Source organism: Monodon monoceros, unplaced genomic scaffold (genome assembly GCF_005190385.1).
Source record: "Monodon monoceros isolate NGI ecotype Baffin Bay Population unplaced genomic scaffold, NGI_Narwhal_1 Super_Scaffold_18, whole genome shotgun sequence".
In the NCBI taxonomy this organism is placed as follows: Eukaryota; Metazoa; Chordata; class Mammalia; order Artiodactyla; family Monodontidae; genus Monodon; species Monodon monoceros.
Genome location: NW_021703774.1, coordinates 149,400,136 through 149,427,894, shown reverse-complemented (window position 1 = coordinate 149,427,894; position 27,759 = coordinate 149,400,136). Strand labels below are relative to the sequence as shown.

The 27,759-nt window shown below is 42.1% G+C and overlaps 1 protein-coding gene and 1 pseudogene across 18 annotated transcripts in view; both read left to right on the top strand.

Moving 5' to 3' along the window:
• MACF1 (microtubule actin crosslinking factor 1) overlaps window positions 1-27,759 on the top strand; it is a 342,346-nt gene that overhangs the window by 205,645 nt on the left and 108,942 nt on the right. For 13 of the 18 annotated variants that reach the window (XM_029231096.1, XM_029231102.1, XM_029231098.1 and 10 more), the window contains exons 35-47: window positions 2,885-3,020; window positions 6,543-11,978; window positions 12,520-12,669; window positions 13,971-14,186; window positions 14,274-14,426; window positions 17,457-17,690; window positions 19,932-20,081; window positions 21,010-21,243; window positions 22,340-22,543; window positions 24,786-25,304; window positions 26,095-26,271; window positions 26,526-26,649; window positions 27,461-27,669. In XM_029231096.1, coding sequence (XP_029086929.1) covers window positions 2,885-3,020; window positions 6,543-11,978; window positions 12,520-12,669; window positions 13,971-14,186; window positions 14,274-14,426; window positions 17,457-17,690; window positions 19,932-20,081; window positions 21,010-21,243; window positions 22,340-22,543; window positions 24,786-25,304; window positions 26,095-26,271; window positions 26,526-26,649; window positions 27,461-27,669 — 7,942 coding nt within the window. The remainder of the gene's footprint in view (window positions 1-2,884; window positions 3,021-6,542; window positions 11,979-12,519; window positions 12,670-13,970; window positions 14,187-14,273; window positions 14,427-17,456; window positions 17,691-19,931; window positions 20,082-21,009; window positions 21,244-22,339; window positions 22,544-24,785; window positions 25,305-26,094; window positions 26,272-26,525; window positions 26,650-27,460; window positions 27,670-27,759) is intronic. The other 5 variants (XM_029231113.1, XM_029231111.1, XM_029231110.1 and 2 more) reach the window with 2 other exon arrangements.
• On the top strand, window positions 911-2,877 carry LOC114898890 (annotated as a pseudogene).

The following is a 27,759-nucleotide window of genomic DNA, read 5'->3' as shown; positions in this document are numbered from 1 at the left end:
GGGGGAACTGGATCTACCTGACTAAAACTTCAGGTCATGATCAGGATTTGGGCTGGAGACTTCAGGGTGGCAAGAGTCAGATTAGGAAGAGCCTTGTAGTTCATCCTGAGGAGTATGCATTCTACCTGCTGGCTATGGGGAAAGATTTTAAACATGATTGGACTTCATTGATAAAGGTTTCTAGAACAGTTTTATAGAGAATGGATAGACATGGGACAAGAGTAGAGGCCTGAGAGACCAGTTAAGAGGCTGTTCTGATAATATAGGCAAGAAACGATGAGAGATGGAGAGGGGACAAAGATTCAAAAGATAGTATATGGATAATGAACTTACAGGGTTTGGTGACCAATGAAAATTATCAGATATAACTCCCAGGTTTCTGGCTTAGGCCACTGGGTATTTGGTGATGCTGCTAACCAAGACAGAGAATACAGGAGAAAGTATGGGTTGAGGAAGAAGGAGGCAGCTATAGTTTCAGACATTATGAATGTGAAGAACCCACCGGACATCAGAGGGTAAGCTTCCAGTATGTATTTGGAAGTACCTGATACATTATTTATGCCTTATGTAGTTCCACTAAAGTTGTCCAGTGGGCAGCTTTATGTGTAAATTTAGAATTAATGAGAGACGTTTGAAGTGACAGAGGTTTGAGTCGTCAGCATAGAAGAAACCATGACTGGATTAGCTTACAAGGGTTCAAGGGCTTCTCGGCCTATAAAGGAAGCCTTAGAGAAGTAAGAGGAAATTATGAGTGATACCTTAGAACCCAAGAGAGAACAGGGCTCCAAAAAGAAGGAAGTGGTCAAAAGTGAAGAAAAGTTAAAACTGAGACATGGCTATTAAATTTGGTGAGTTGGAAGCTTTTGGTGACTCTGGTGAAAAGCTGGGGGGTGATGTCTGATTTAGCGTAATGGGGAGCACACGAGGCGTGGAAGGTAGCGATAATGAAATCAGACTACTCTTCCAAGGAGCTTGGCCATGGGAAAGGAGAGAAATAATGCAGCAAGTACTTAGAGCAGAATTTATGTTCAAGAAAAGGTTTTGTTTTATTAAAAGATCGGGGAGACTTAACTGTGTTTATGGACTGAGTCTCAAGGACCGAAAGGGAGAGAGAAATTGAAGTCAAGGAGAGGGGTTGCAAAGGATGTAGGAGAGGATAAAATTTATCCATGGGTAGAAAATACAACCTTAAACAGGAGTTGAGACACCTTTTCCTCTGAGGTCTGAGGAAAAGGAGATTAGGAAAGGTATGGATACAGATAAATATGTCAGAAGTGAAGTCAGAAAGTGAGAGAATTAGTGCCCAGTGGTGTGTATTTTCTCTTTGAAATAGGGAGAGAGGTTGTTTGCTGCAAGTTATAGTGGGAGCCTCCAAGAGGATTGTCAGGAAGCACGGAAGTCCAGTAGAGGTTAGAAACCAGGAAGACCTCTTCTGTTGATACGTGGTTTTGGAATCCCCCCACTGGATAGACTTAGGCTGCATGTGGGAACAGAGAAGTCCAGGGGTTTGGTTGATCTGGGACTGGAGTCTTGTTAGTGAGGAGAGAGTGCAAAGATAATAGGGACTAATTGAGATGGTGGCCTGTGGGTTTGGACTCCAAAGAGAAGAAACTGAAGAAAATGGAGAGGACTGATGGATTAAGAGAGGTGGAGGAGTCAAGGAAGGTTTGGGAAATCTCAGTAAGCTGATGGATGCTTGTAAGATGAATCACAGGATTCAGTCTCAGAAACACCATGTAGAATGAGAAAAGGAATTCAAGATAGTGATAACTTCTGGGGAGAGAGGGATAGGAACAGGGTGACAGATACACATGGGACTTTAATTCTATCAGTAATGTCTTATGTGTAAGAAAATGATCTGAAGAAAATTTGGTAAAATACTACAATAAAATTTGGTAAGGTTGGATAGTTGGGTAATGAGTAAGTGAGAGTATATTTTATTCTTCTCTTTTGTCTCTTTAAGAGATTTGGTTTTTAAAAGAGAAGAGCTGTAGGAGTAAAGAAGGAAAACTAGCCAGGTAGGATTATAATCAGAAGTTACAATCCGATAGTAGATTCTTGAAGTTTAAAATTTCAGAAGTGGACGGTCCTTGCACACAGGGGAACAAGGTCTTGAGGAGAGGAGTGTTGGTGTGCTGCCGCCATTTCTTCCGCCTTCAGTTTCTGCGCCTTTCGCAGGGCTTCTGACAGCGCTGTGTTGGGACGAAGCATCCAGAGGTTCACAACCTGTGTGATCCCTTAGGAGCCACTGTGAGGAGGGTCCAGGGAAGAATTTACCATTTTCAGTGGAAAACAAATGGCGGTTACTAGATATGATGACTTTGTACTTTGGGTCTGACTTGCTGCACCTTTCTATATAGTAAGGCACCAACTGCTTAAAAAATAATCCGTGAGACAGATACGAAGAGGAGCATTGTAAGATGTGCAGTCTCTTTGGAAAAAGGATCAAACTCTTGAACTCAGCATCCTAGATATGTTTGTGACTAAATTCCTGGCATAAATCCTTAAAAAAATAAAATAAAATTTCAGAAGTGGAATAATTTTAGATGATGGTAGCATCCAAGTTTGCCATGTGTGGGTGGGGCTGAAGTGGCGTGGTGCGTATTTGGATTGAGAAGGTCGCAGGACTACAAGCACCGGGTGTTAGATAATTGGTGACGTGAGCATTGACATAACCAAGAATCATGACTTGGTTTGAGATGGACAAGAAAGCTGTGAGCTGGATGCCAAAGTATTCAATGAGTATGGAAGAGTGACCAGATGATCCATCATGAACAGTAATGAAGGAGAATACTATCCAAGGTGGCGAAGTCAGTTTGAAGCAATAGAGAAGAGTTTGGGGAAAGGTTTTTCTCTGAAAGAGCTTTCATGCTTCATCTTCCAGGCTCTCAGAAAAAGAGAAGGAACAGATATCTGAGCAATTGAATGCCCTGAATAAGGCTTACCATGACCTTTGTGATGGTTCAGCAAACCAGCTTCAGCAGCTTCAGAGCCAGCTGGCCCAGCAGACAGAACAAAAGGTACTTTTAGTTTTCTCTCCAAATGTTGGAAGGGTACCTTTTGAACGGTATGCAGGCAGCTTTGCTGATTGGGAGTCATGATCACTAGCTTTCCATGACAAGTGTGACTTAATTTTTAACCTCACTGTAGCAGCCATGTGTCTCGTGTTTCTTTACTGGGGTTCCACGATGTGTTGGTCAGTCAAAAATCACTAGAAGGTGCTTACGGCTAACCCGTTAGACCTGGTTCACTGTTGTGTGATCTTCCATTCTGTGGCAGACCACAGTCAAGGAGAACCTAAATGCTATATTATATCTGATCAGAAGGCAATAAGGTTACTCTGTGGCATTGTCACTCAAAAGTTGATAGCCAAGAGTTCTGAATATTGGGAAGTAAAGGCTGTGAACCTCTTCCCCCCATACTTTTTTCCCTGTCTACTACATAAATGAGAAATGTTAATTTCCAAAAGAAACTGGTGGATTAGCTGCACTGACTGAGACACTGGTTCCCCTTACCCATTGTCGCCCCATCATGTGACATCTTTACCAGTTCCCTCTCATGTTCATTTCCTGGACCATATGGAAGTTGTTAAGTTCCTGCTGGTTGTCCTCAGTTCTTCCTGGATACGTGTGTGTATATGTAAACTTACCATATTATATACATGTGTCTCTGGGATATATATGTGTGTTTGCCTGCTTGTTTCCTATGTTGTGAAGCAATGGCCGAATTCCGTGGTGCAGGCCGGAAGTGAAGCTCCTGTGGCAATCAGATTTGGTCTAGATGTTGCTCAAAATGATATTCATACAAAACATGCTTTGACTCTGGTCATGAAATTTGTGCAACGGGAGCTAGAGTTGTAAAGACCACAATGCAAAACCAGCTGTGATTTATTTGAGAGCAGATTTCCAAAAAGAATGTGCTGGTTTAACATGCTCTGTGTGAGGTAGCCCACTTCTAATGGCTCATCGCTTCACCATATACGGGAGTACGTGAAGAGTTTTAACAATTGCTTGCTGAGAACATTCAGTTCTCATTTTGAAAGGTTAAAAAAGGGGAGAAGGAGAGAAAGAAAGTCAAGCTGCTGAGCACCACTACATTGAGCATGATGTGTCCCCTGTTACCGTTTGTGTGTTTCATGTGAAGTATTGTTCTGATTAACTGACATCCTTGCTTACAAGTTTCACTAACCCTTTGGAGTTTAAGCACAAATGCACAAAGGGAAAAGAGGACGACCTGTTTGGGGTTCTTTTTTGCAAAAAAACAAACAGTCGCATGCTGGACGCTAACACCAAGCTTACACTGTGTGTGCGATACGGCTGAGCTGCTCCGTAAGGCTCTCTCTCTTATCTGCCCAAGGCACACCCTGCAACCCTGGTAAGTAGAAGCCTTTTATGTTTTCTTTCCTCTTCTCCCTCTTTTTCTGCTTGTTTAGGTCAGAATGCCCATGTTTGGTGGGGCTGAAATGAATTTCTCCGGATTATTTCCTGATACAGTGATTCCTGACTCTCCTCCAATTACGAGGGTGTTAGAAAGAACAGTCTTTTCTCTTTGGCTAGACTCCAGGCCTTTTTTTCAATACCAGCATTTCTGAGACTCTGTGAACTCACGGAAGAAATTAGAGGTTTCCCCAAAGAATCTTTTCCTTTGTCGTATTGTCTGCTTCTGCATAGTCTTTACGTGGATTTTGTAAAAGGAATTTTTCATATACTTCAGAGAGTCACATGCCCGCGGGATTTTTCCTTCAATCTATAAAGACTAGCTAACTTGTAGGTTCACGTAGCATACGTTTACCCTATACATGTTAAACTCTACATTCTGGGTCAGAAAACAGAGGGAGGATGAAGAATAACACATAATATTTTAAATAGTGCGGAGAATTCTCAGTTATTCCATTATTTGAACAAATACAGTGAGATGAAGATGCGACCCAGATCTGCTTCCTCATTTGCTGTCTGTTCTGCGTCTCCGATAGTGTGCAACTAATCAAGCTTGAAATCCAAATCCTCAGGGCATGTTTTTAAAATCTGGGGGAAATAGGTTAATGATTTTAAGGATTTCCTTACTATTTATCAGCTTATTTGTTTATTCATCAAATGTTTCTTTAACTGCTGGTACTAGTCCTGGACATCCACTGGGCAAAGTACCTGCTCTTATGGAGCTTACTTCTCACTGAGACAGAAGTGAAATGCGTTATATAGGAGGCAAGGAAGTGATTGGCAGTTAACTTCAATAAGATCCTCCATGAATAAGTTGAGTTAAATAAGGATCAAAAAGTAACACTGACTAAAGAGGGATAGATGAAAGCATGTATAGAAGACGAAGATAATGCTCACTAACAAGAAGAAGTGGAAAGTTGGAGATTAATAAAAGTGATGAAGTGTTCTAAGTGGTAGAACGCTGGAAAGATTTAATTTCTGAATAACATCATATTGCGATGAAAGGCTTCAAAAGAGGAATTTTTCAGAAGCTGTTTTCAGGCTTTTTTGTGAGGGTAATTTTGACAGTGTGTTAAGGCTTGCCTTATTCTCTGTCGTTAGTACCTAACTCCTGTGTAAGATGCAGCTCTACTGTGCTTATCCTTCCTGCTCTTCCGGATCTGACTGGGGAGGCAGTATAATAGCTTGAGATTTAGAGTAAGATCTTGGTTTGATTCTGGAACTCATTCATTTTGTGACCTTGGACAAGTTACCTAATCTCTCTGTACCTCAGTTTCTTATCTGCAAACTAAAAATTAATTGTTTTCATAGGATTGTTGTGGGGGTGTCAGTGCTTAATAAATATATTAAGTGCCCAACAAGTAGTAGCTGTCATCATGATGATTGTACTACCCGTTCTAGCCTGGACTAGAAGAAAAGTTATTAGTGGTTCCAGAGTCAAGAGTCCCTAGTCTGCTCCTTCCTTGACTTGCTACTTCCAATTCCTAGAGCTAATTTAACTCAGAGCCATTGCCATGGGACACGCTAGCACTGGCCACCAAGAGTATGACCGCTCCAGTTGCTAAACAGCTGCCTGAGTAATATACACAGGGCCATTTACTGAGCTGCACAGCTGTTGCTGGGCTGCTTAAGTCTCTCTTCGAATCCTGTGGACCCATCGCGCTGAACTCATCGGCAGGGAGGTCCTACTTCAAGAGTCTTCTGCGTGGATTGCAACACTGAGAAGTTGTTGTATGGGGTTGAATTCTCACTTTGGGGGAGCTGGTATGTGTCTGTAGGAGCCTTTGTGGTGATTTAGTTTTATAAATAGCTGTCCCCTCACTTTCACTGCTTGCTACTTTGTAGAGCTTGTCACTCAGATATGCTTAATGCTACCATCCCTTGAGTAATCTGTGAACTTCTGGCCATGTTAAACATTGTGTAGTTTAGAAAAATTCTTTTTTAGCATTAACACTGCCAGGCTTCAGAATGTTTCCTACAGGTTGGGGCTTATCCAGGCTGGGTTTTTTCTTGTGGTCAGAATTTGATATACTGTAGTTCTTTGAATGATTCTTTTCAACAATTGTGCTTCTCTGATTCAGTGTTCTTTTTCATTTTCTCTTGTAGGGCTGCAGAGCAGTTGCTGGGGTGATTGACCTAGGCACAGTGGAGATATTTCCCATCTTCAGAGCCATGCAAAAGGGCCTCATTGACCAAGACACAGGCCTTGTGCTCCTGGAATCCCAGGTTATCATGTCTGGCCTCATTGCCCCTGAGACCAGTGAAAAGCTGTCTTTGGAGGAGGGCCTAGCCAGAAACCTCATTAATCCCCAGATGTACCAGCAGCTCCAGGAACTAGAGGATGCCCTGTCCTTAATCAGCAGGCTTACTGAGAACAAAGGCCCTCTTTCTGTGGTGGAAGCAATTGAAAAGAAAGTAATCAATGAGAAAGTTGGACTGAAAATCTTAGAAGCTCACCTGGCAACTGGAGGTTTCAGTCTCCCCCCTGATGAGAACTGTATTAACCTAGAGGAGGCTTTTCACCAAGGCCTCATTTCTGCCTGGCTTTACTCAGTGTTAGAGTCTCACCTGAGATCATCCAAGAACCTGATAGACCCAAACACAGCTGAGAAAATCGGTTTACTGGATCTGATGAGGAGATGTATTGTCTCCCAGGAATCAGGGTTGAAATTGCTGCCTGTCAAGCAATTGGCAGGGGGAATGGTGAGCTTGAAATCAGGCCGGAAGGTTAGCATTTTCCGTGCAGTTCAGGAAGGGCTAATAGATAGGCAGGTCACTGTCCGGGTGCTGGAAGCTCAGCTTTTTGCTGGAGGCATAGTAGATCCAAGAACAGGACACAGACTTACAGTGGGAGAGGCTGTGAGACATAATTTGATTGACCAAGATATGGCCTGTGCTCTTCTCATAAGGCAGCTTCAGACAGGAGGCATCATAGACACTGTCACTGGGCATAGACTGACAGTAGATGAAGCAGTGAGCAATGATCTAATAGCTGCTAAGATTGCACTTGTGATTCTGGAGTCCCTTTGGTCATTCATGGGGTTGCTATGGCCCGAGTCCGGAGAGATTCTCCCAATTACAGATGCCCTGGAACAAGGTATTGTGTCTACTGAACTAGCCCATAAAATCCTTAGTGGCCGACAGCATATTAAAGCCCTATTTCTACCAGCAACCACAGAGATTTGGTCCTGGAAAAAAGCAGTAGAAAATGGTATGTTAGACAAAGATCTTGCCAATAACTTGAAGTCAGTTTGTATCCCCGATGTGATGCCCCACATGCAATTAGCAGACTCTTTAGAACGAAGCAAACTGAACACGAATCCTGGAGCGGCAGGTGTGCTGTGTAGCAAGGGCCAAACTGAGGGCGTCGCAAGCCATAACGAGAAGCTGCTGTTTCATCTGATGACTCACAGCTATATTAATGTGCGGGATGGACAGAGGCTGCTCCTGTTGGACAATGAGCTGATAGAGGCACTAACAGCAAGAGGTGATCAAGCAGGTCCTCCAGAAGTGTTTGGAAGTGGGCACCAGAGACTAGATGCTCCTGAGAAATTACAAGAATCGGTGAATGTGAAAATCACAGAAACTTTCTGTGATGGGCTGACTGTGAGGCCACATGAGTTCCAGCTTTCTTCTCAGAACAAAGAAGATCCTGATCAGGCAAATTGCACTGAAGCAAAAGGCAAAAAGACCATTGTAGAGACAGAAGAGAACACCAAAAGGGACCTGTCTGTAGGGCACCAAAAAGTGGGAAATCCAAATGTTGGTACTTTGAAGGTCATAGATAAAGTCAAGTCAGAGTTTAAAGGGCAGTTGTTAGATACCAAAAAGGAAGACCAAATAGAAGTGTCTACCAGAGAAAATGTCAACAAAGGATTTCTCCTTATGGTACCTCCTGAGGAAGCAGAAGATGTGACTTTGGTGGAGGACAAAGATCCTTTTCCTGTTGAATCACCAAAGGAAGATTGGCAGACTCTCAGAAAGACTTCCTTTATGTGTCAGAAAGAACAGGCAGACACACTTGAAACTGAATATACTCTAGGTGAAACTGGAAGACCTCTCATAAAACCCCAAAGCAGAAAGTCACAATTTCAGGTAGAGAAAGCTCTAGTTTTAGAATCGGAACTAAAGTCTGAAAAGGATAAGAATATTCATCTGGGCAGAAAGAAAGCATTAAATAAGACTTGTTTGGGTAGGGATGACCATAAACAAAGTCCAGAAGGACACAGCATGGCAGGTGGTGGTATGATGTTGTTAGAAAAGACAGACAAAGAAGCTAATGGCAGTGAAACTTCCCTGTCATGCAGTCATCCTTCAGAGTTGCTTGAAGAAGCTACCTTAAATATATTATCTACACAATTACTAGAGGGCGGTATCTTTCATGAACAGACAGGTCAAAAGCTCTTACTAAATGAAGCAGTAGCCCGAGGCCTTGTGCCTAGTCACACTGCTGTGAAACTTTTGGGAAAGCTGAACATGTTTCGGGGCTTCTTTGACTCTCAGACCTGCGAGTCTTTGAAAACTGAAGAAGTCATTGATGAAGGTCTAATGGATGAGAAATTGTTACACAATGTCCTCATGGCAGACAAAGCTATAAGTGGTGTCTTAGACCCTCGTACCCACACACTCTGCTCTGTGAAGGAAGCAGTTGCCATTGGACTTCTTGACACACAAACAGCCACCAGAATTTTAGAGGGGCAGGTGGTGACTGGTGGAATTGTTGACCTGACACGAGGCAAAAAGGTTTCAGTAACTTTGGCCTCAAATCTTGGCTTGGTGGACAGTGCTGACCAGACAGAGCTTATAAATCTGGAGAAAGCTTCTAAAGGCAGAGATGCTGAAAAAGCAGTTAGAGAGAGATTAATTAGCTTACAATTGGAAACAACTGGAATTATGGACCCTGATAGCAAAGCCCCTTTAACAGTTGTGCAGTCCATTGACAGAGGGCTTTTGGAGAGGGATGAGGCCATGCAGTTGTTGACAAAGCAGGTGGTAGATGGAGGTATCATTCACCATATATCTGGGATGAGACTTTCTGTTGATAGTGCCTTTAAACATGGCATTATTGATGAAGATTTAGCCGAACAACTCAAAAAAGTTGAGAGCTTAAGCCTCCATCAGTTCTCTCATCCTGAAACAAAGGAAACTATTTCCCTCTCTGAAGCCATAAAATTAGATCTTGTTACCCCGGACTTGAAGAGAGAAATCCAAGAAATTCAGGCCTTGACTGGAAGCTTTATAGATCTCATTTCTGGCCAGAGATTGACCTTGGCAGAAGCTGAAAAAGAAGGACTCTTAACTAATAAAGAAATGTTGTCTTCAGGAATGATGAATGGGATTATAGATCCTGAGAATTACAGAATTGTTCCCTATGCAGAATTAGTAAAAAAGTGTAAGATTGATATTGAATCTGGACAGAGGTATCTAGAAGTAATCCCCTTCTCAGACATTAAAGATGGAGCAAGTGACAAAGTACTTACATTGTCTCAAGCAATTCAGCTTGGAAAAGTAGATTTTGCAGCTACACTGAAGGTTCTGGAAGCTCAGGCAAATGCTGGAGGAATTATAGACACTGCCACGGGGAAAAGATTGACATTGGCATCAGCTTTGGAACAGAAATTAGTGGATGAAAGCATGGTCCGAATTATTGCATCCCGTCAGGTGTTAGATGGAGGAATTATTGACATATTTAATGATCAGAGAGTAACTTTAAAGGAAGCTATTGAGAAAAGACTTATTAGCCCTGAACTGGCAACTATAATCCAAGTAGATACCTTCGAGTCCTGTGATCACCAGGCTCAGAGTGAAAAGCAAGATGGAATTGAAGTATGTGAACTAAAGAAAGAATTTCTAAGAAAGGAAATGTTAATTGCTTGCAGTCAGACTGCTGAAATGAGTTGTGGTAAAGGAGAAAGTGAGAAATTATTTCAAATTGAAAACCAGTCTGCACAGAAAAAGGTTAAAGTGAGAGTTTCTAATGGGGAGCAGGCAAAAAAGAGCAGGGAAATTTCATTAAAGGAATTGGAATGCAAGGGTCAGGTTAGAAGATCTTCTCGAGGTGCTAAAGAATCGTTCAGTGTCATAATTTCTAGTGATGGTAAAGGTAAATCATTGGGCCAAAGTTCAGTGACACACCCTCACTCAGAAATCTGTGACTTGAACCCCAAAGAGGTGGCTTATAATACCATGGAAAAAAATACAAATGAAGAGCAAGAAAAAATAGTGGCACAGACAGAAATTATTTCTCAAATGAAACAGTTTATATCAGGTCTAGATTCTAAAGAAATAAGGGAAGACCAAGGAGAAATTATTTCAGAAGTACAAGAATCAAATTGTGAAACTCCGGGCAAATTGCCTAGTCAGCAGGTTATGCAGAAACCAGTGAAAACCAGGGAGAAAGGTAAGAGAGGAAAGAGGGAGATGACTGTAGAAGAAAGTGTCAAAACACGCCAACCAGCAGTTCTTTCAGAAGAAAAACTGAATCAGGAAACTGCCATTAGAGATGACCATGACTCTAATATAGAGAGTCAACCTGTGGAAATAACTATAAGTGAAAAACAGAAAGAAACTGATGGGGAGCTGGGATTTTCTGTTGTTGGTGAAGCTGAAGATTCTTCTTCCCAAATGATACCCAAAGGAATTTCTGTAAGAAATCAAGATGCTTTAACATTCTTCAACTCTAATCAGGTCAGTGAAGGAGATGTGAAAAATTTAAGCCTCTGCTTGACTTTAAAACCAGAAGAAAATTTATCTCAAGAAGTTACTGTTGGGACCCAGAGTGAAATACTCTCTTCTTTGACCCCACAACCTGAAGGATTGTGCTACCAGGAACCAGTTGGAGAAGCCCAAGTTGCAGACACATCCCCAATTTTCACAACAGAGAAGTCTTTCCAAGGAACCACCAGACAGGAGACCAATTATCATCAAGATTCTTGTGTTACTTTTAAGATTAGGGAAACCAAAGATCTGACTTTCTCATCTAACGAAAGTAAAGAAAAATCATACCAAGAAGTACCTTTTGACTCAACAAGCGCTGTTAAATTGGAAGAAATTAGAGTAGGCTCCAAAGATGTCAGTTATTTGGAATTCGCAGACAGAAAGGACCTTCGTCCTCAGGACAGCAAAAGTGATGGTGAACGTTGCGGAATTCTTGAATCTAAAATAGTAACAACTCAGGAAATAATGGGGGAGAAATTTCTAAAACTGTCAATCCCTATAGTTACAGGTGCAGAAGCAGGGTCCTTTGAAGGCATAGTGACTCAGGGAGTTCCCAGAGTTTCAGTGTCTCTTCTCCCAGAGAAACTGTCCAAAGATGTATCTCGAAAAGAGAGTACAGGACAAGAGGATGCCACCATTAGTCCTATTCCAGAAACCCGTGAAGAAGAGATGGTACCCCTAATATCATACCCCACAATGAAGATGGATGAGAAAACACCACAGGAGAAACTCAGAAAGAGCTCAGAGCCTGGCAGTGAACAAACCCCCTTCATGACTGCACCGGGGGGAACGAGTGTGAACCCGGAGCCCTTCAGGGCTACCAAAGTAAGTTACCCAATGGTGTGTTTGTGTGTGTGTGTGTGTGTGTATATCTGTTATAGCTAATTTCATGCTAAGACTCTTGACAAGATACTGAGTTTTCATGTGTATAATTGTATACATACATACACTTCAGGGCACTAGATGATTCTCTAAGATATAACTTAGTTGTAAAATAGTTGTTGGAAAATTAGGCAGTGGCTCTGAATGTCTTTCTGAAATTTGCAAGGATTTTAAGTTAGACACTAACATTGAAGCTAATTTAAAATACTGAGGCTATGGTACCTGAAGTCAGAATAGGTTTTGGAAGTTTTGCTAAAATGATGCTTATAGATTGATAATTTTGAGCTTCTGCTCCCTGAGGAAATATAATAAAATCGCTTTTTTGTCTATTGATTTGAGACAATTTAGACAAAATAACATATTTTATTTCATTCCACCCAATGTGTAGCAAAAATTTCTATTCTATTCTAAGACCCTGCCTGCTTAAAAAGCAGACTTAAAGGAGTATGTCAGATTTGAGTGAGTTTTCTTTTTGGCTCCACAGAATGTATTTAACCGGCAGCTCTGCCTAGAACATGATGAGAAGTTGGTATCCTATCTGTCTCTATTACGAGACATTGAAATGAGGACCAAACAAATTCAACCTCTAGAGCTAAATCTGGCAGAGCTACAGGATCTGCTGTGTCAGGCCAAGGTAGGTTCCCAGAGACTTCCTCCAGGCCCATCAGCGTGGAGAAAATAAAGACTATTCAGGAAGAAAAACGTGTTCAAAAACACTATCATTTAATGGACAAAAAATAGATTGGAAAAGTGTAACTAGAGATCTATGAAGAATACCAGGGAGTACTAGTCTCACAAAAGCCAAAGCAGAAGAGACTCAAGGGAGGAGTAGTCGGCAGTGTTAAATGCAGTAGGGAGACCGAGTACAGTGAGGACTGAAAGGGGGTTTAGTGCCTGAGAGTTGCTGGGGACCTTGATAAGAACAGTTACAGTGGAGTCATGGGATATAAACTAGGTTGCATTGAGAATAAACGGGAGGTTGGAAGGTGTGGACAATTAATGTATGTCATTCTTTCCAGAAGCTTGATAGTGCAGGCAAGGGAAGAGAGGTAGAACACTAGCTAGAGGAGATGGACTAAAAGAGGAACGTTTTGAGTGAATTTTTAGGCTGAGGAGAAAGAACCAATAGAAAAGGAGAATTTGAAGTTAGAGGAGAGAGGAAGTGCTGACTGGTGGAATGAGGTCCCTGAGGACATGGAAAGACATAGACAGCCTTGAGCGGGAGGAGGAATAGCTCTTTGGCTGAAATTGGAGGCTGAGAGTTGTCACAGGATTGGAGTCACGATGAGGACAGAGATTGTAGAGGTTTACCAGTTCTCTCAGTATCTAGAGTATGGCCTTGGGCAGGGGTGCTGAAGGGGAAATGAGGATGATGCCCAGAACAACTACCAGGCTCTTCCACAGCTGGTTTCTGGCTTCTCTACTGAGGAGTAGCTGAGTGGGAAAGCTGGCTTGGGATATTTTTATATGCATTGGTTCTGTTCCCTTGGGCTTTGGAGTGGAAGACTTGTCCTTTGATTGACTTACATTGCATAACATTATTTAAAGCATAATGACACACATACAAAATAACATACACTTCTGCTCTGTTCTTGGAGAGGCAGTAAGTTGTAGTGCGAGGAGCATTGCACTGAGTCAGAAAACCTGAATCCAAGTCTTGGCTCTCTTGCTTACCAGGTGGGCGACCTCAGGGGAAAACAAATTCACATTTTTAAGCACTGAGGCATCTCTACTGTAAATGCAGGATAATAATATCTACTCTGCCTACTTCAAGAATGTGAGAACCAAATAAACTAGTGAATGTCTATAAAAACATTTTATAAACCCTAAAGCCTGGGTAGGCTTGAGGTGACTGAAAAATGTGTTCACAGCTGATTCCTAGACAGCAAGATTTCTAGTCTTGATTTTGGAGGTAACTCCACTGTATGCCTTCAGGTGGTAGACAGGGAGCTAAAGGATCTGTCCACGGTGGTGAGTCAGGAACTGGAATGTGTGAATCAGATTATCATCAGCCAGCCTCAGGAAGTCCCAGCTCAACTGTTGAAGGCTCTAGAAAAAGATGCCAAGAATCTTCAAAAGTCCCTCAGCTCTGTGAGTGACACCTGGGCTTCCAGACTACTCCACCTCCAGAATGCTGCAGAAGTAAAAAAGGTAGCTTCTTGTTTTTATTCACAAAGGCTCACAAACTCTGGGTAGGCTTGGAGAATTTTATTATCTAATTTGCCATTTATTTCTTAGACTAGAGTTTTAAATCAGTATGAACAGCTAGAAGGCAAACTTCAAGATCTAAGAGCCTGGGTTGGCAATACCCATCTTATTCTGAACAACAAGGAGCATGTCGATGAAACAGATGCCATCGACAGCCTGAATCACCATCTCCAACAGTGTGAGGTAAGCACTCCACCGGTTCTCGAGCATGTTTCATTTGTCCTTTTGAGTTGTATCAATTTTATTTCTCTGCTAGGCAAACTGGTGTCTGTACTTGCCTTTCTTAGAAAGTCTGACTTTCCATTTGAGAAATAAAGTCAGCTACATTTAGTTTTTTGTTTTTTGTTTTTTTGCGGTATGCGGGCCTCTCACTGTTGTGGCCTCTGCCATTGCGGAGCACAGGCTCTGGACACGTAGGCTCAGCGGCCATGGCTCAGGGGCCCAACTGCTCTGCGGCATGTGGGATCTTCCCGGACTGGGGCATGAACCTGTGTCCCCTGCATCGGCAGGCGGACTCCCAACCACTGCGCCACCAGGGAAGTCCCCATGACTCTTTTTGAATTATGGTTTTCTCAGGGTATATGCCCCGTAGTGGGATTGCTGGGTCATATGGTAGTTCTATTTTTAGTTTTTTAAGAACCTCCATACTGTTCTACATAGTGGCTGTATCAATTTACATTCCCACCAACAGTGCAAGAGGGTTCACTTTTCTCTATACCCTCTCCAGCATTTATTGTTTGTAGATTTTTTGATGATGGCCATTCTGACCGGTGTGAGGTGACACCTCATCGTAGTTTTGATTTGCGTTTCTCTAATGATTAGTGATGTGAACATTCTTTCATGTGTTTGTTGGCAATCTGTATATCTTCTTTGGAGAAGTGTCTATTTAGGTCTTCTGCCCATTTTTGGATTGGGTTGTTTGTTTTTTTGATATTGAGCTGCAGGAGCTGTATATTTTCGAGATTAATCCTTTGTCAATTGCTTCGTTTGCAAATATTTTCTCCCATTCTGAGGGTTGTCTTTTCATCTTGTTTGTGGTTTCTTTTACTGTGCAAAAGCTTTTAAGTTTCATTAGGTCCCATGTGTTTATTTTTGTTTTTATTTCCATTTCTCTAGGAAGGTGGGTCAAAAAGGATCTTGCTGTGATTTATGTCTTAGAGTGTTCTGCCTATGTTTTCCTCTCACACACCAGCTTTGATCAGTGATCTAGAGCATGGATTTGCAAACTTTTTCTATAAAGGGTTAGATAGTAAATATTTTAGGCCTTGCAGGTGACCTGTTTCTGTGGCAGCCATTCAACTCTACTGTTGAAACATGAAAGCAGCCATAGACAGTACATAAACAAATGGTTGTGGACAGGTTACAATAAAACTTTATTTATGGGCTTCCCTGGTAGCGCAGTGGTTGAGAATCTGCCTGCCAATGCAGGGGACATGGGTTGGAGCCCTGGTCTGGGAAGATCCCACATGCTGCGGAGCATCTGGGCCCGTGAGCCACAACAACTGAGCCTGCGCGTCTGGAGCCTGTGCTCCACAACAAGAGAGGCCGCGATAGTGAGGGGCCCGCGCACCGCGATGAAGAGTGGCCCCCGCTCACCGCAACTAGAGAAAGCCCTCGCACAGAAACGAAGACCCAACACAACCAAAAATAAATTTAAAAAAAAAGTGAAGTTGGAAAATATGAACTTATTTTAAAAAAAAAAAACTTTATTTACAAAAACAGGTGGCAGGCAGATTTGGCTCGGGGACTGCAGATTGCCGACCTCTGATCTCGAGAGATGGTTTTCTTTTTGTCAAACTCCAAGTTACGTGATTCTTTTTATAAGTCAGAGAGAGAAAGTTAAAGATTCTGAGATACATATGAGCCGAGGATTCTCTCCCCCATCCCCACTTCCAACATTGTTGTTTCTTTTGGTTATACTTAAAGTAATATCAGGTGATACTCACGTTGGTTTATCCATGCTCTGCCACAGATATTCCTCTCCTAAAACTCTTTCTAAAGTCAGAGCAGAGCTAGAGATGTTCCCTCCTATTCCATCCTCTTCATTTTCCCCAGTCTTAGGAGATACAGACCTAAATGTTGTCTGTGGTCAGGCTTCCTTGTATGCAAGCTCGTCCCTCTTTATCTTGCAAGAGTTGGCCTGCCTTCTTCTTTCATAGCCTTTTATCCAAATATACCATTGGAGGAATGAGTAGCAGACTTTATCTGTTCACGGGCAGAGTACTAAAAGAAGCAAGGGTGAGAAAAATTTCTAAGATACAGTATGAGATATGAAAACAGAGCATCTTATGCATTGGGATCCTTGCCTAGTTATACCTTATACAAATTCTGTTATAGAAAGAGAGCCACAGCCTAAGCCTCATTTTCCTTAGTGACAGTTTCCCAAATCCATGTGTTCACACATGAAGGAAGTATATAGTCTTGCGATAAATATCTAGAAGCCCTCCTCCCAGCCTGCTTTTCAAGATTGCTGACTACGCTCAATTTCAAAGTGATAGATGTGTAGATATCTTACTTGTTTTTATGTTTTTTATTGCATCCAGTATAACATAGTTGATGATCACTAAATGTTTGTGGGAAAATTGCATGCTTTTTAATTGTCTGAAAACAGATAAATTCTAGTGTTTAGGCAGTTTTCTACTGCTTTAAAGAAGCAATATAACTATTATATAAGAAAGTCTGACTGTAATCCTTTACAGTTTTAAAATGTGTAAGCAACATTATTTACTCTAAAAGTCAAATTTCAGTGAACCAAAAATAAATTGAATATTTTCTCACTTCTGGCCTACCAGGTACTCAGGGCTAGACAAATACAAATAGGTATTTGAATCTAAGAAAATACAATTAGACAGATATATCTCAGACCAAAAATTCATGTTATACTTTCCAAAACTTAAAAAAATACATTTTTTCACAGACACCTGGGATTAGCTGTACTGTAATTCTGTTATTATAAATAATTGAAAGCTTAGTGCATTTAGAAATCAAGGGCTAGTAAAGAAGACCTAACTGTAATATGCGAGGGGTTTGGAGAGGCCAGAAGTGAGAGAGACTTCGGTTTGGCCCTAGAAATTATCAGTGTCAGTTATAAAAATGCAAGAAATTAACCTCTGTTTGATCATGTTGATTCTTTGATTAGAACCAACAGCTTCTGCTTCTACAGAGAATAAGAAGTTTCTTTTTTCTTTTTCTTCCTTTCTCCACTTACCGTAGGATTTGAAACAGCCCATGGCCGAGAGGAAATCTCAGCTGGATGCACTTGCCTTTGATATTCAGTTCTTTATCTCCGAGCACGCCCAGGACTTGCCTCCTCAGCAGAACCGACAGATGCTAAGGCTTCTGAATGAACTGCAGAGGTCCTTCCAGGACCATGTGGAACGGACCACAGCCCAGGTGGATGCCTTGCAGGGCCGTCTTCAACAGATGGAGCAGGCAGCCCGGCTTAAGGTCAGGCTGAACCAGAAGCTGGGCTCAGTTGGTCTCTGGGATGTCCTGTATCTTCGGGTTTTCTGGCCAGAGTCCGTTTGTCATGATTCCAGGAGCCTGCGTTTACCAGTTTTGATTGGTTCAGGCCAGTTTGGTTCTGGTCCAGGAGGCAGCTCTTCTGGCCGTTTTTCTTGCCGTGTTTTTGGTTTTATGTGTGTGTGTGTGAGAGAGAATACGTGTGTTTACGTGTGTATGCCTGTGCAAGCGTTTTCTTTTTAGTGAGACTCTACTGTCACTGTGTCTCACTGTCTCTGACTTTCAAATGAAAATTTTATCCCTAGCCCTTATTTCTCCTACTCTCTCCCTCAGCATTCTTTTGAGGACTGTTAGGAACATTTAGGTACTCTGAGCTCTTGAGAAGAATGGTCCTGAAATCAGTTTTATTCTGGGGCTTTTCAAATGATTAACAGTAAGATTCCCTGACCACCTTCAAACAGCTGACAAAAAGATTTTTATCAGAATCATATTAATTTTTTAGCACATTTGAAGTTATTATTTTCTAGCACCGTTCTTTACACTGTTGTGCCCAGTGCTTATTCAGTTATTGGAAAACGGTGTGTAGAAGCACTCTTGATACATTCTGGGGGGTGGGGGGAAACAACTAATCATCTCACCACCTTCTATCACAAGCCTCTTCTTGCAGGACTCAACATAATTGCATTAATGGTAACATCATAACCTTACAATACCAAGAATGATGCTTATGCCATTTCTGCTGTTTGAATAATAAGTTGGAATTCAGCAAGATGATACTAGAATTGTCCTTGTCACCAGCAAAACTGTCTCAGGGTCTCTTTTATTAAATATTGTGCAAAGTAGACTTGAGCTTTTGAGTCAGGCTTAAAGGATATTAAAGGCTTAAAGTCAAGTCTGTATGTCCCTTATTACTGCTTAGTTGTTTGAACTGTATTGAATTTGAAGTAAAATACTAGGTTACCTTCCATATCTGGAAATTTGCAGTGTCCTCACTTGGGAATCTATATAGCCTGGTGTAGCTTATGGATAATTAACGAAATAGCATTGGTCTGGGCCACCTTAAGACACAGCCCGCATCCAGGATAGGCTCCTGAGCTGCAGAAGGTGATACAGTTGCATGTGAACATTCTCTCTCAGTGTGTAATTAATTCCACAATGTTTATTAACCTTGTTATTGTCAGAAATGCTCTGCTTCTCTCTATATTTGCCCTGAATGCATGTGTATGTCTGTGTGTTAACTTGTTTGCTTTGCTTTTTTCAGATTCAGTCTGCACCCATCCTAACCCATGAAGATCCTGTTTTACAGCTGAAGAACTCTTAGGAGTTCTCTTCCAGAGTCCTTCTATTTGTCCTAAAGAGGGGGAGAGAGGGCCAATTTGGGCACCTGTTTGTAAGTGCAGGTGACTAAAACACCATCAGAAGGTAGAAACTGGTGGAAAACGGTTCTAGAAGGATGGTCAGGAGAACACATCATGCTCAATTGCTCAATCAGGTGCTTCAGTGTCATGCGACTGAGAGGTCTGGAGAAAGGATCAGGCACAGAAGCGTACTCCCTCCTCCCCTTGGGCTGGCTTTTCTCTTGGGTAATGGTATAGACACCTGAAGGACTGAGCCCGTTGCTATTCTGGGGCAGTTCCCTTCTCAAAATAGCCAAGCCCTTCATGCCTGGCATGTAATCATTCCATTTAGTGGGTGTCTGCATTTGTGAGAAGTTTGATTTATATAAAATCAGCTCAATTACTAAGAAACTCAATTAGCTTATAAACTATCCAGTTTCTTGATTTTTACTCCTTGTCTAGTCCTTCTAATTTTCCATATTATGACTTAACATGTAGTGTATCATCCAGTTCCAGTAGAATTGATCAGAACCACTAATTTATTATTACCACCAATATCATCTGTGGATTTTAAGCATCTGGGCTCTCTGTTCTCCATTTCCAAGGATAATAACAGCAGTCTGGCAAAGGAGCTTCCAGACCAAAACCTGGGAGCATTCTCATCCCAAATCACCCCTGATTATAATCCCGACCATAGCCCCAGATTAACAGACGATCCAATTGAGGGGAGCTTTCTGAATATGATTTCTGTGCCTTTTCCTCCTCTAGTCTCCCACCAACTTTTCCATCCTTGAGATATAACCTTCCTGTTTTACATTTCAGGGAGTTATCTTGTATTTATAAAATGAGAATCATTAATTGTCTCTTGGCCCCTTTGCATTTTAATTAGACCCTGCAGAAACAACAAAATACCTGTCACCAGAAACTGGAGGATCTTTGCAACTGGGTAGGACAGGCAGAAAGAGCATTGGCTGGCCATCAAGGTAGAGCCACCCAGCAGGATCTCTCTGCTTTGCAGAAGAACCAAAGTGACTTGAAGGTCAGTAAGAGTTAACTCATTTTTTTCATTTCTTCAAGTATTTATAAAGGCTTGCTATGCGCCAGGCACAGTGCTTAGTGCCAATAACATAATGGTAAACGCCCCTGCTCTCATGAAGCTTACAGTGTGGTGGAAAAGACAGACATTACACAAATAATCACAAAAATGAACATATAATTTATTCAGTATTGTATCTATAAAGGAAAAGTTACATGAGAACATATAACAGAGAGACCCAGTCTTGACTTGGATATCAAGATTACCTTAAAGAAGTGTCACTTAAACTGAGGAACAGAGGGTACATAGGGGTTGATGCATGAAGGTGTGGGAGGAAGAAGAAAATTGCCAGGCAGAGGCCTGTACATCAGTCTGGAGGTGGGAATGGGCTCGAGCACAATGTATTCAAGAGCTGAAAGAAAGCTAGTTCAATTGGACTGCAAAGAAGAAAAGGAAGATTAGTGAATGATGAGTCTGGAGGGTAGGACCCAGATCACTCTGGGCCTTATAGGCTACATTAGGATTAAGGAGTGATAACCAAGAGAGTTATAAAGGACCAACCAGGCCTCAACTCCGCTAGAATCCTGTTGTCAACTCTTCTTTATAGAAGAATGATCTCTTTGAGGATAACTCATTGCAGAATAAAAATCATGTTTATGGGCGGTCTCCTTTTTTGTCTTCACTAAATATCTTCTTAGAAATTTAAATTTAAATTTTTCTTAGAAAATTAAATATTTAAAAAGTTTCTTAATTTAGAAGCATTTAAAATTTTATTATCTCCACTGGTTTAGGCATAAACCTTAAGCAAATTATACTCAGAGACATACGTCAATTGCAGATAATGTCATCCTAGTCATTCATCTTCATGCTGTTGAGAGGTCTTAGAAGTTCTAAAGTTGAAGCCTCTGCCATCCTGTTTTCGTATGTTAAGGATTTACAGGGTGACATTCAGAATCATGCCACCTCATTTGCCAGTGTTGTCAAAGACACGGAAGGGTTCCTGGAGGAGAACCAAGCTAAGCTGAGCCCGCATGAGTTGACAGCTCTCCGGGAGAAACTTCATCAGGCTAAGGAGCAGTATGAGGCTCTCCAGGAAAGGACGAAGCTGGCCCAGAAGGAGCTGGAGGAAGTGGTGACCTCAGCCTTACAGCAGGAGACTGAAAAGGTAACCAGACTGCTGTGATGCTTGGTATTTTTCAAAAAAGAAAATTTTGGTACCTACACAAATAAAAGGTAATGAAGGGAAACTGCTTTACAGAGAGCATAGAATCACAAAAAAGGGTTAATTCAGGAGCAGATCTGTGAGCCAATATTTATTTTTATAAGAAACATCCTGAAGGACTTTAAGTCAGGAATAGTTGGTAGTAAGTTCATATTCCAAATCATCACCATCATCATCGTCATCCTTGGGGAAAAAGCAAATGGCATATTTCTAACATGAATCTGGACTGGCGATCCAAGGGTACTAGTGAAAATACCTGGGCAGTCTTAACGGGCCACAAGCTATCCTCAAGCTGCCACTGTAGTTTCAGTGGGAAGTCATGGCACTGGGATAAACCTAAAAGAAGGTAAAGTCTCATGGTCTGCTGCACCCCACTCAGCACTGGCTTATTGAATCAAAGTTCTTTTTCTGGCTGTGAACTTGTACACTAATGAGGGAGGTAGAGAATGTGGAAAGAGAAGTAAGTTACCTGAAGATGAATTCTGAAATACATGAATATATCACTTGGCATAACCTGTTTTATTAAAGTACTTGAAGAGTCAGAAAATAGAATTTGAGAGACAAGTTTCAGCATTCAGTGCTCTACTTGGCAGAGAAAACGCTGGGAGTAGTCTGCATTTTCCTTAAGGAAGAACAGAAAGGTAATTGAGTGTGACTGTGCTATTTTGTATCCTACCAAGGCAGTGTATAACTTCTGCGTACCTAGAAAGGATTCCATAAAGCTTGGAGGTGCCAGCACTAAATCATCTCTTAACAAAGCCCTTTCGAATCCTGGGATTTGCCGCCCTCCTGCTCCTTTATTAAAAGCAGTGAGATATAGATCAAATTTAGGGATTGTTTTAAATTACTTTTCAACAGATTTAGAAGATGCTTATTTTTCTCTGTGGGTGCAAAGACTGTTTATACCCAGCCTTAGAGCTGCTGCTGCTTTTTTTTTTTTTTTTTTTTTTTAAGCCTAAATGTCTTCCCCTTTACTTAACCTTTGGTTCATAGCTGAGTATCTAAGGCCTTCTCACTAGACTCCCCCTGTGGCTTTCAGAGTAAAGCAGCAAAGGAACTGGAAGAGAACAGGAGTAAGATCGATGCTCTCTTGGATTGGCTGACTTCAGTGGGATCATTGGGTGGACAGATGGAGCAGGTCTCAGGAGGTAACCTGGAGAAAGGAGCCTTGGATACCACTGATGGTCACATGGGGGTGAACCAAGCCCCAGAGACGCTGGACAAGCAATGTGAGAAGTTGAAGGTGAGCATGTTAGCTTGTTCTTACAATGCTGGGTGAATCTCTGCTACCCTGGGCAAGTCACCATAACCTCCTGCCCTAAGTCCAGTGAGCACTTCTCAGTTCATATCTTCTTTGATTTCTCAGTAGCCTTGACAGTCTTGACCACTCCCCTTGAAATAGTTTCTGCCTTGTTTCCATAGCACTATCTGCCCTGATAATCCTCCTCCCTTTCCTCTGGCCAGCTTTTGAAATACTGATATGCTTCCAGGTTGTAGCCTAGGCCTCTTCTCGTCTTTCAGAATATATTTTCCTTGGGTAATCTCATCCACCCACGACACCTCACTTCCCATTTGTACTAGTGGTTTCCATGTATATATTTGTCTCCAGCCCAGATGCCTGCCTTGAGCTTCAAACCAGTGTATAAATCCATCTGCCTATTTGCAACTTGGAACCACAGGCACCTCAACCTGAGAACTAGACCTCCTATTTTCTAAAATACCCCTCCCCCACTGAACATGTTCTCCTTCCTGTATTCCTACTTACTTGCCTGGACTAAACATCACCCTAGATTCCTTTCCTTCCCTCACTCTCCCATATTGAATCAGTCATCCAACCCCACGCTTCTTATAGCTCTTTTTAAATCATCCACACGTTTTTATCTCCATCGAGATATTAATTGCAGTTCAGACTGCTATCAGCTCTCACTTGTGTTATAGTAACTTCTGGTCTCCTTGACTCTTGGCTTTTACCCTCCAGTCCATTCCCACACTATTAAGTGATCTTTTTAAGATGCTGTGTCCCTGCTTAACCCTTTTAATAGTTCCCTGCTGCCCTTAGGAAACTATTTCTTACTCATCTCTACTCATCTATTTATTCAGCAAATATTGAGGGCCTGATGCATGACAGGTATTGGAGATAAACCAGTGAACCAGCCAGATCCACCATCTCCAAGACATTAACTGACATATGCAGGTATATTGTATTACATGATTGAAAGAGTATTTAGGGAACTTGGAAGACACACGGATCACATACGTTAGTGATACCTTTATAGCGTACAAAACTGGTTTAGCTGACATGCTTCTGTTGAACAGCCTGTGTGGGCCATTGCCTTATTTTGTATTCATAGGATTTCTGCCTCTTGCATGCTACTTCTGTGCTTGGAAGATCCATTGTAGTGTGTACCCTAAAGCCATGGCAGTCTTGGCACAGAGCAGAAATGGTCCTGCTGTCACAGGGGCTTCCTGATACTGCTTGCTGGCAGCTCCATCTAGGAAGGACACTGTCTTACCTGTGGGTGGATGAGAGTGGGGACATCTGGGCAGTATACAGACAGCTGTAGTACTGTCCCTTACTGTCTCTTTGAGCAGGATATATTTGTCACCCCAGCTTCCCTGAGATGACGTCGGAAGCTGAAGCTATCAGGTTGCTATTGTCCTTCTCTAGGGAGTTGCATAAACAGTATAGATAGTTAAGAACACTTACTGAGCTCCCAGTGACTTCTGTTAGACTCAGGAAGAACATTTTAGGAACAAAACCAAGCAACCACAACTGTCCTAAAAGAACTTACGTTCCACTGAAACAGAAAAAAGTTCTACATGTCTGTACATATTTGACATAACACATACAAATAAAACGTACAGATTACCTGTACTATCCAGAAATACAGTCTCTTCTCACTAATATACAAATTGTTTATTTAAAGAATTAATTTTCCAACATTTTTTCTAGTAGGGACAGTCTTCAAGGATATGTGAATGACACATTTCACAGCTTAGCATTTGCAGTTTTTATGCCGTCATATGTATGACTTATGCAGCTTACTGTCTGCTTCCATCAGTGTGGGTAGTTTTAGTTGGCCATTTGTACCTTCTCTTAGATCTGGGGTAGTTTAGTGATGAAGAGAGTCAGGTTCAAGTCACAGTTTGTCCCTTAACCATCTGCATGACCTTAGTCAAGACATACAACACCTTTTTGGTATTCACTTATCCCATCCTTGATATGGGAATTATATGGTCGGCCTGCACTACAGATGGTGGCACGAGTATTATGAGATAATACATGAAAACTGTCAGATCCTAGATGAGTCAGTTCATCTGGGATTAGTAGATGGCATAATGCATAGAGAGTGAGAGATATTAATGATTTCTGAGCAGCTGGAAAAGTGACCTATTGAGATCTCTCCCTACTTCTGGCTGTAGACATAAACAAGTTATTGTGGTTTCCGTACTGATTGTCCTTTGTTTGGGGGGATTTTTGCCAGGCTCGTCACCAAGAATTGCTGTCGCAGCAGCAAAATTTCATCCTGGCCACCCAGTCTGCTCAGGCCTTCCTGGACCAGCATGGCCACAATCTCACACCCGAGGAGCAGCAGGTGCTGCAAGAAAAGCTCGGAGAACTAAAGGAGCAGTATGTGACTTCCCTGGCCCAGTCAGAGGCAGAACTGAAGCAGGTGCAGACACTACGGGATGAGCTGCAGAAGTTTCTGCAGGATCATCGAGAGTTTGAAAACTGGCTGGAACGGTCTGAGAAAGAGCTGGAGAACATGCACAAGCGAGACAGCAGCCCTGAGGCCCTTCCCGCCCTACTAAAGCGACAGGGGAGCTTCTCGGAGGACGTAATTTCCCACAAAGGAGACTTGAGATTTGTGACTATCTCAGGACAGAAAGTCTTGGACACAGAAAACAGCCTTGAGGAAGGCAAAGAACCATCAGCAACTGGAACCTTAGTGAAGGACAAGCTGAAGGATGCAACAGAAAGATACAGTGCTCTCCATTCAAAGGTAGAGGAGAGGTTCCTGGCAGCCCCTGGTGAAACAGTCATGGCAGCCCTCACACAACTGTGGGTGGTTTCTGGGGCTTACAATAAGAACCTCAGACACAGTGAACAAGCTGATTTGTAGATTGACCATGGGTAGAATGAGTGTTTATGAGTTCTGAAAAATTGCAAAATATAGAGGCCCAGGGGCTCATGCCTGATCTGAGCAATATCCAGGGGTATGTCTCACTGCAGTGGTGAAGGTGGAAGTGCTCACCTCCCTGTGTCCTGACCAGCAGCCATGGTCTCCCAAGAGACAGAGCACAGGGAGACTTAAACCAAATACACAGTCTTTATTCCTGGTCAGAACATCTAGGGTAAATCCTTATCTTCCTCCCTATCAAAGAACTCCCTTTAGCTCCCAAGATATAGAATCCAGTCAGTTCTTCTTACCTGTTTTGTGCTTTTTGCCAACATCTTTCACCCCCAAAAGAACACGTTTTGTACCTCTCAGTCCCCACCTTTGCCTGCAACCTGATGTATATTTCTTTGGTGGCTTGTCATACAACTAAATCTTCCCAGGTATATAATAAAGTGGAGGTGGATAGTATGGATCAAACAGTCAGGACCCCACTTACAGAAAATTGTTGCTACCATCTATCTGTGGGGGCCCACACTAACCTTAACTATAGTTACAGTCAGCTCCCTGTAACATAGCCAGAGCTCTTTGGACTGTGCCTGGGAAGCTGCTGCCTTTGGCCTGACCCACTTAAGTCTGCTTTCCCTTCTTTTTTTTTTTTTTTCTTATGGCGCAGTGTACACGACTGGGCGCTCACCTGAACTTGCTGCTAGGCCAGTATCAGCAGTTCCAGAGCAGTGCCGAAAGCCTGCAGGCCTGGATGAAAGCTTGTGAGGCCAACGTGGAGAAGCTCCTCTCAGAAACTGTTGCCTCTGACCCTGGGGTCCTGCAACAGCAGCTTGTGACCACAAAGGTGAGCCAATACACAAGCTGTTGTGCTGCATGGCTTAGAGTAGCTTCAAAGCGAAGCAAATGCTTGCATAGGTTAAAGGCAGTGGTTGGGATGCCGTGGACAACATATGATTCCTAAAAACTTTATTCTGATGTCTGTGGCTATGGATAAACAGAATTTATTCTATAAAGCTGCTCAGTAGCTCTCAATCCCTAGAACCAGCTTTGATTATGCACTGTGATGGTTTTCTTTTGTCCTTTTTCATGGACAAGCAGCAGTTGCAGGAGGAATTGGCTGAACATCAAGTACCTGTAGAAAAGCTCCAAAAGGTAGCTCATGACCTCATGGAAATTGAAGGGGAGCCAGCCCCAGACCACAAGCATGTTCAAGAAACTACAGGTATGAAGCAGCGATAGCCAGAGTGTTCCCCTAATTCCTAGTATGTGCCTCTGTTCTGTAACATATCACATTGTGTTGTACAAGTATCTGTGGTGCTAGCTAGGGGCTATGGATATAAACACGAATAGCTCACCCTCTAATGAACTTTATTCTTACACCATACGAGGCCTTCATGGTCTGACTTCAACATCTTTTCCCCAGGCACTCGCCTTCTAGCCACACCCGACTTCTTTCCTTTCCCAAGTCATTTCCTCATTACTTTACCCCTGAAGTTTTTCCTATTGCTTAGCTGCTAACATTTATTGAGTCCTTACCATGCATGATGAAATCTTGCTCATGCTTCAAGATGTAACCGGGAAGTTACTTCCTTTGTAAAGTCCTGACACCACCCCCGCCCCGACCCCCAAGAAGAAGTAAAAGATAAGAACTAATCATTCTTCCTTCGGGTTTCTCTAGTACAGTACTCCTAGTACCCATATAGCACTTATGATTTTATTATTATGGTTAGTTGATGTGCCTTCCACTACCTATGCTCTCTTTTAGAGTTTTAAGGTTTGTAGAAGGCAGGGACTTTATCATAATAATCTTTAGTCCTCAGCATCGAGCACAATTTCTGGCACTTAGTAGGTGCTAAATATATAATGCTTCTTGAATTTGGTTCAAATAGTGATGTATTTAGGCTTATTTTTCTTTCTGTTTGTCTTGATTTCTGTTGTTATTATAACTAACATGTACAATTTAAATGTTTTCTTTTTAAAGTGCAACACAAAAATTGTCCCCACTCTCTCTTCTCATGGCCTTGAATTTCCAGATTCCATACTCAGCCATTTCCAAAGCCTCTCCAGTAGCTTGGCAGAGCGCTCTGCTCTGCTGCAGAAAGCCATTGCCCAGTCTCAGAGTGTCCAGGAAAGCCTGGACAGCTTGTTGCAGTCCATCAGTGAAGTTGAAAATAACCTGGAAGAGGAGAAGGTGGCACCACTGTCATCAGGAGTCATACAGGAAGCCCTGGCCACTAACATGGTGAGACCTGCGCCCCAAGAGTTAGCATAGAGGGTATATTTGCCATGTTCCATAATGATATCATTTTGAAAAAGTATCAGGAAAAGAATT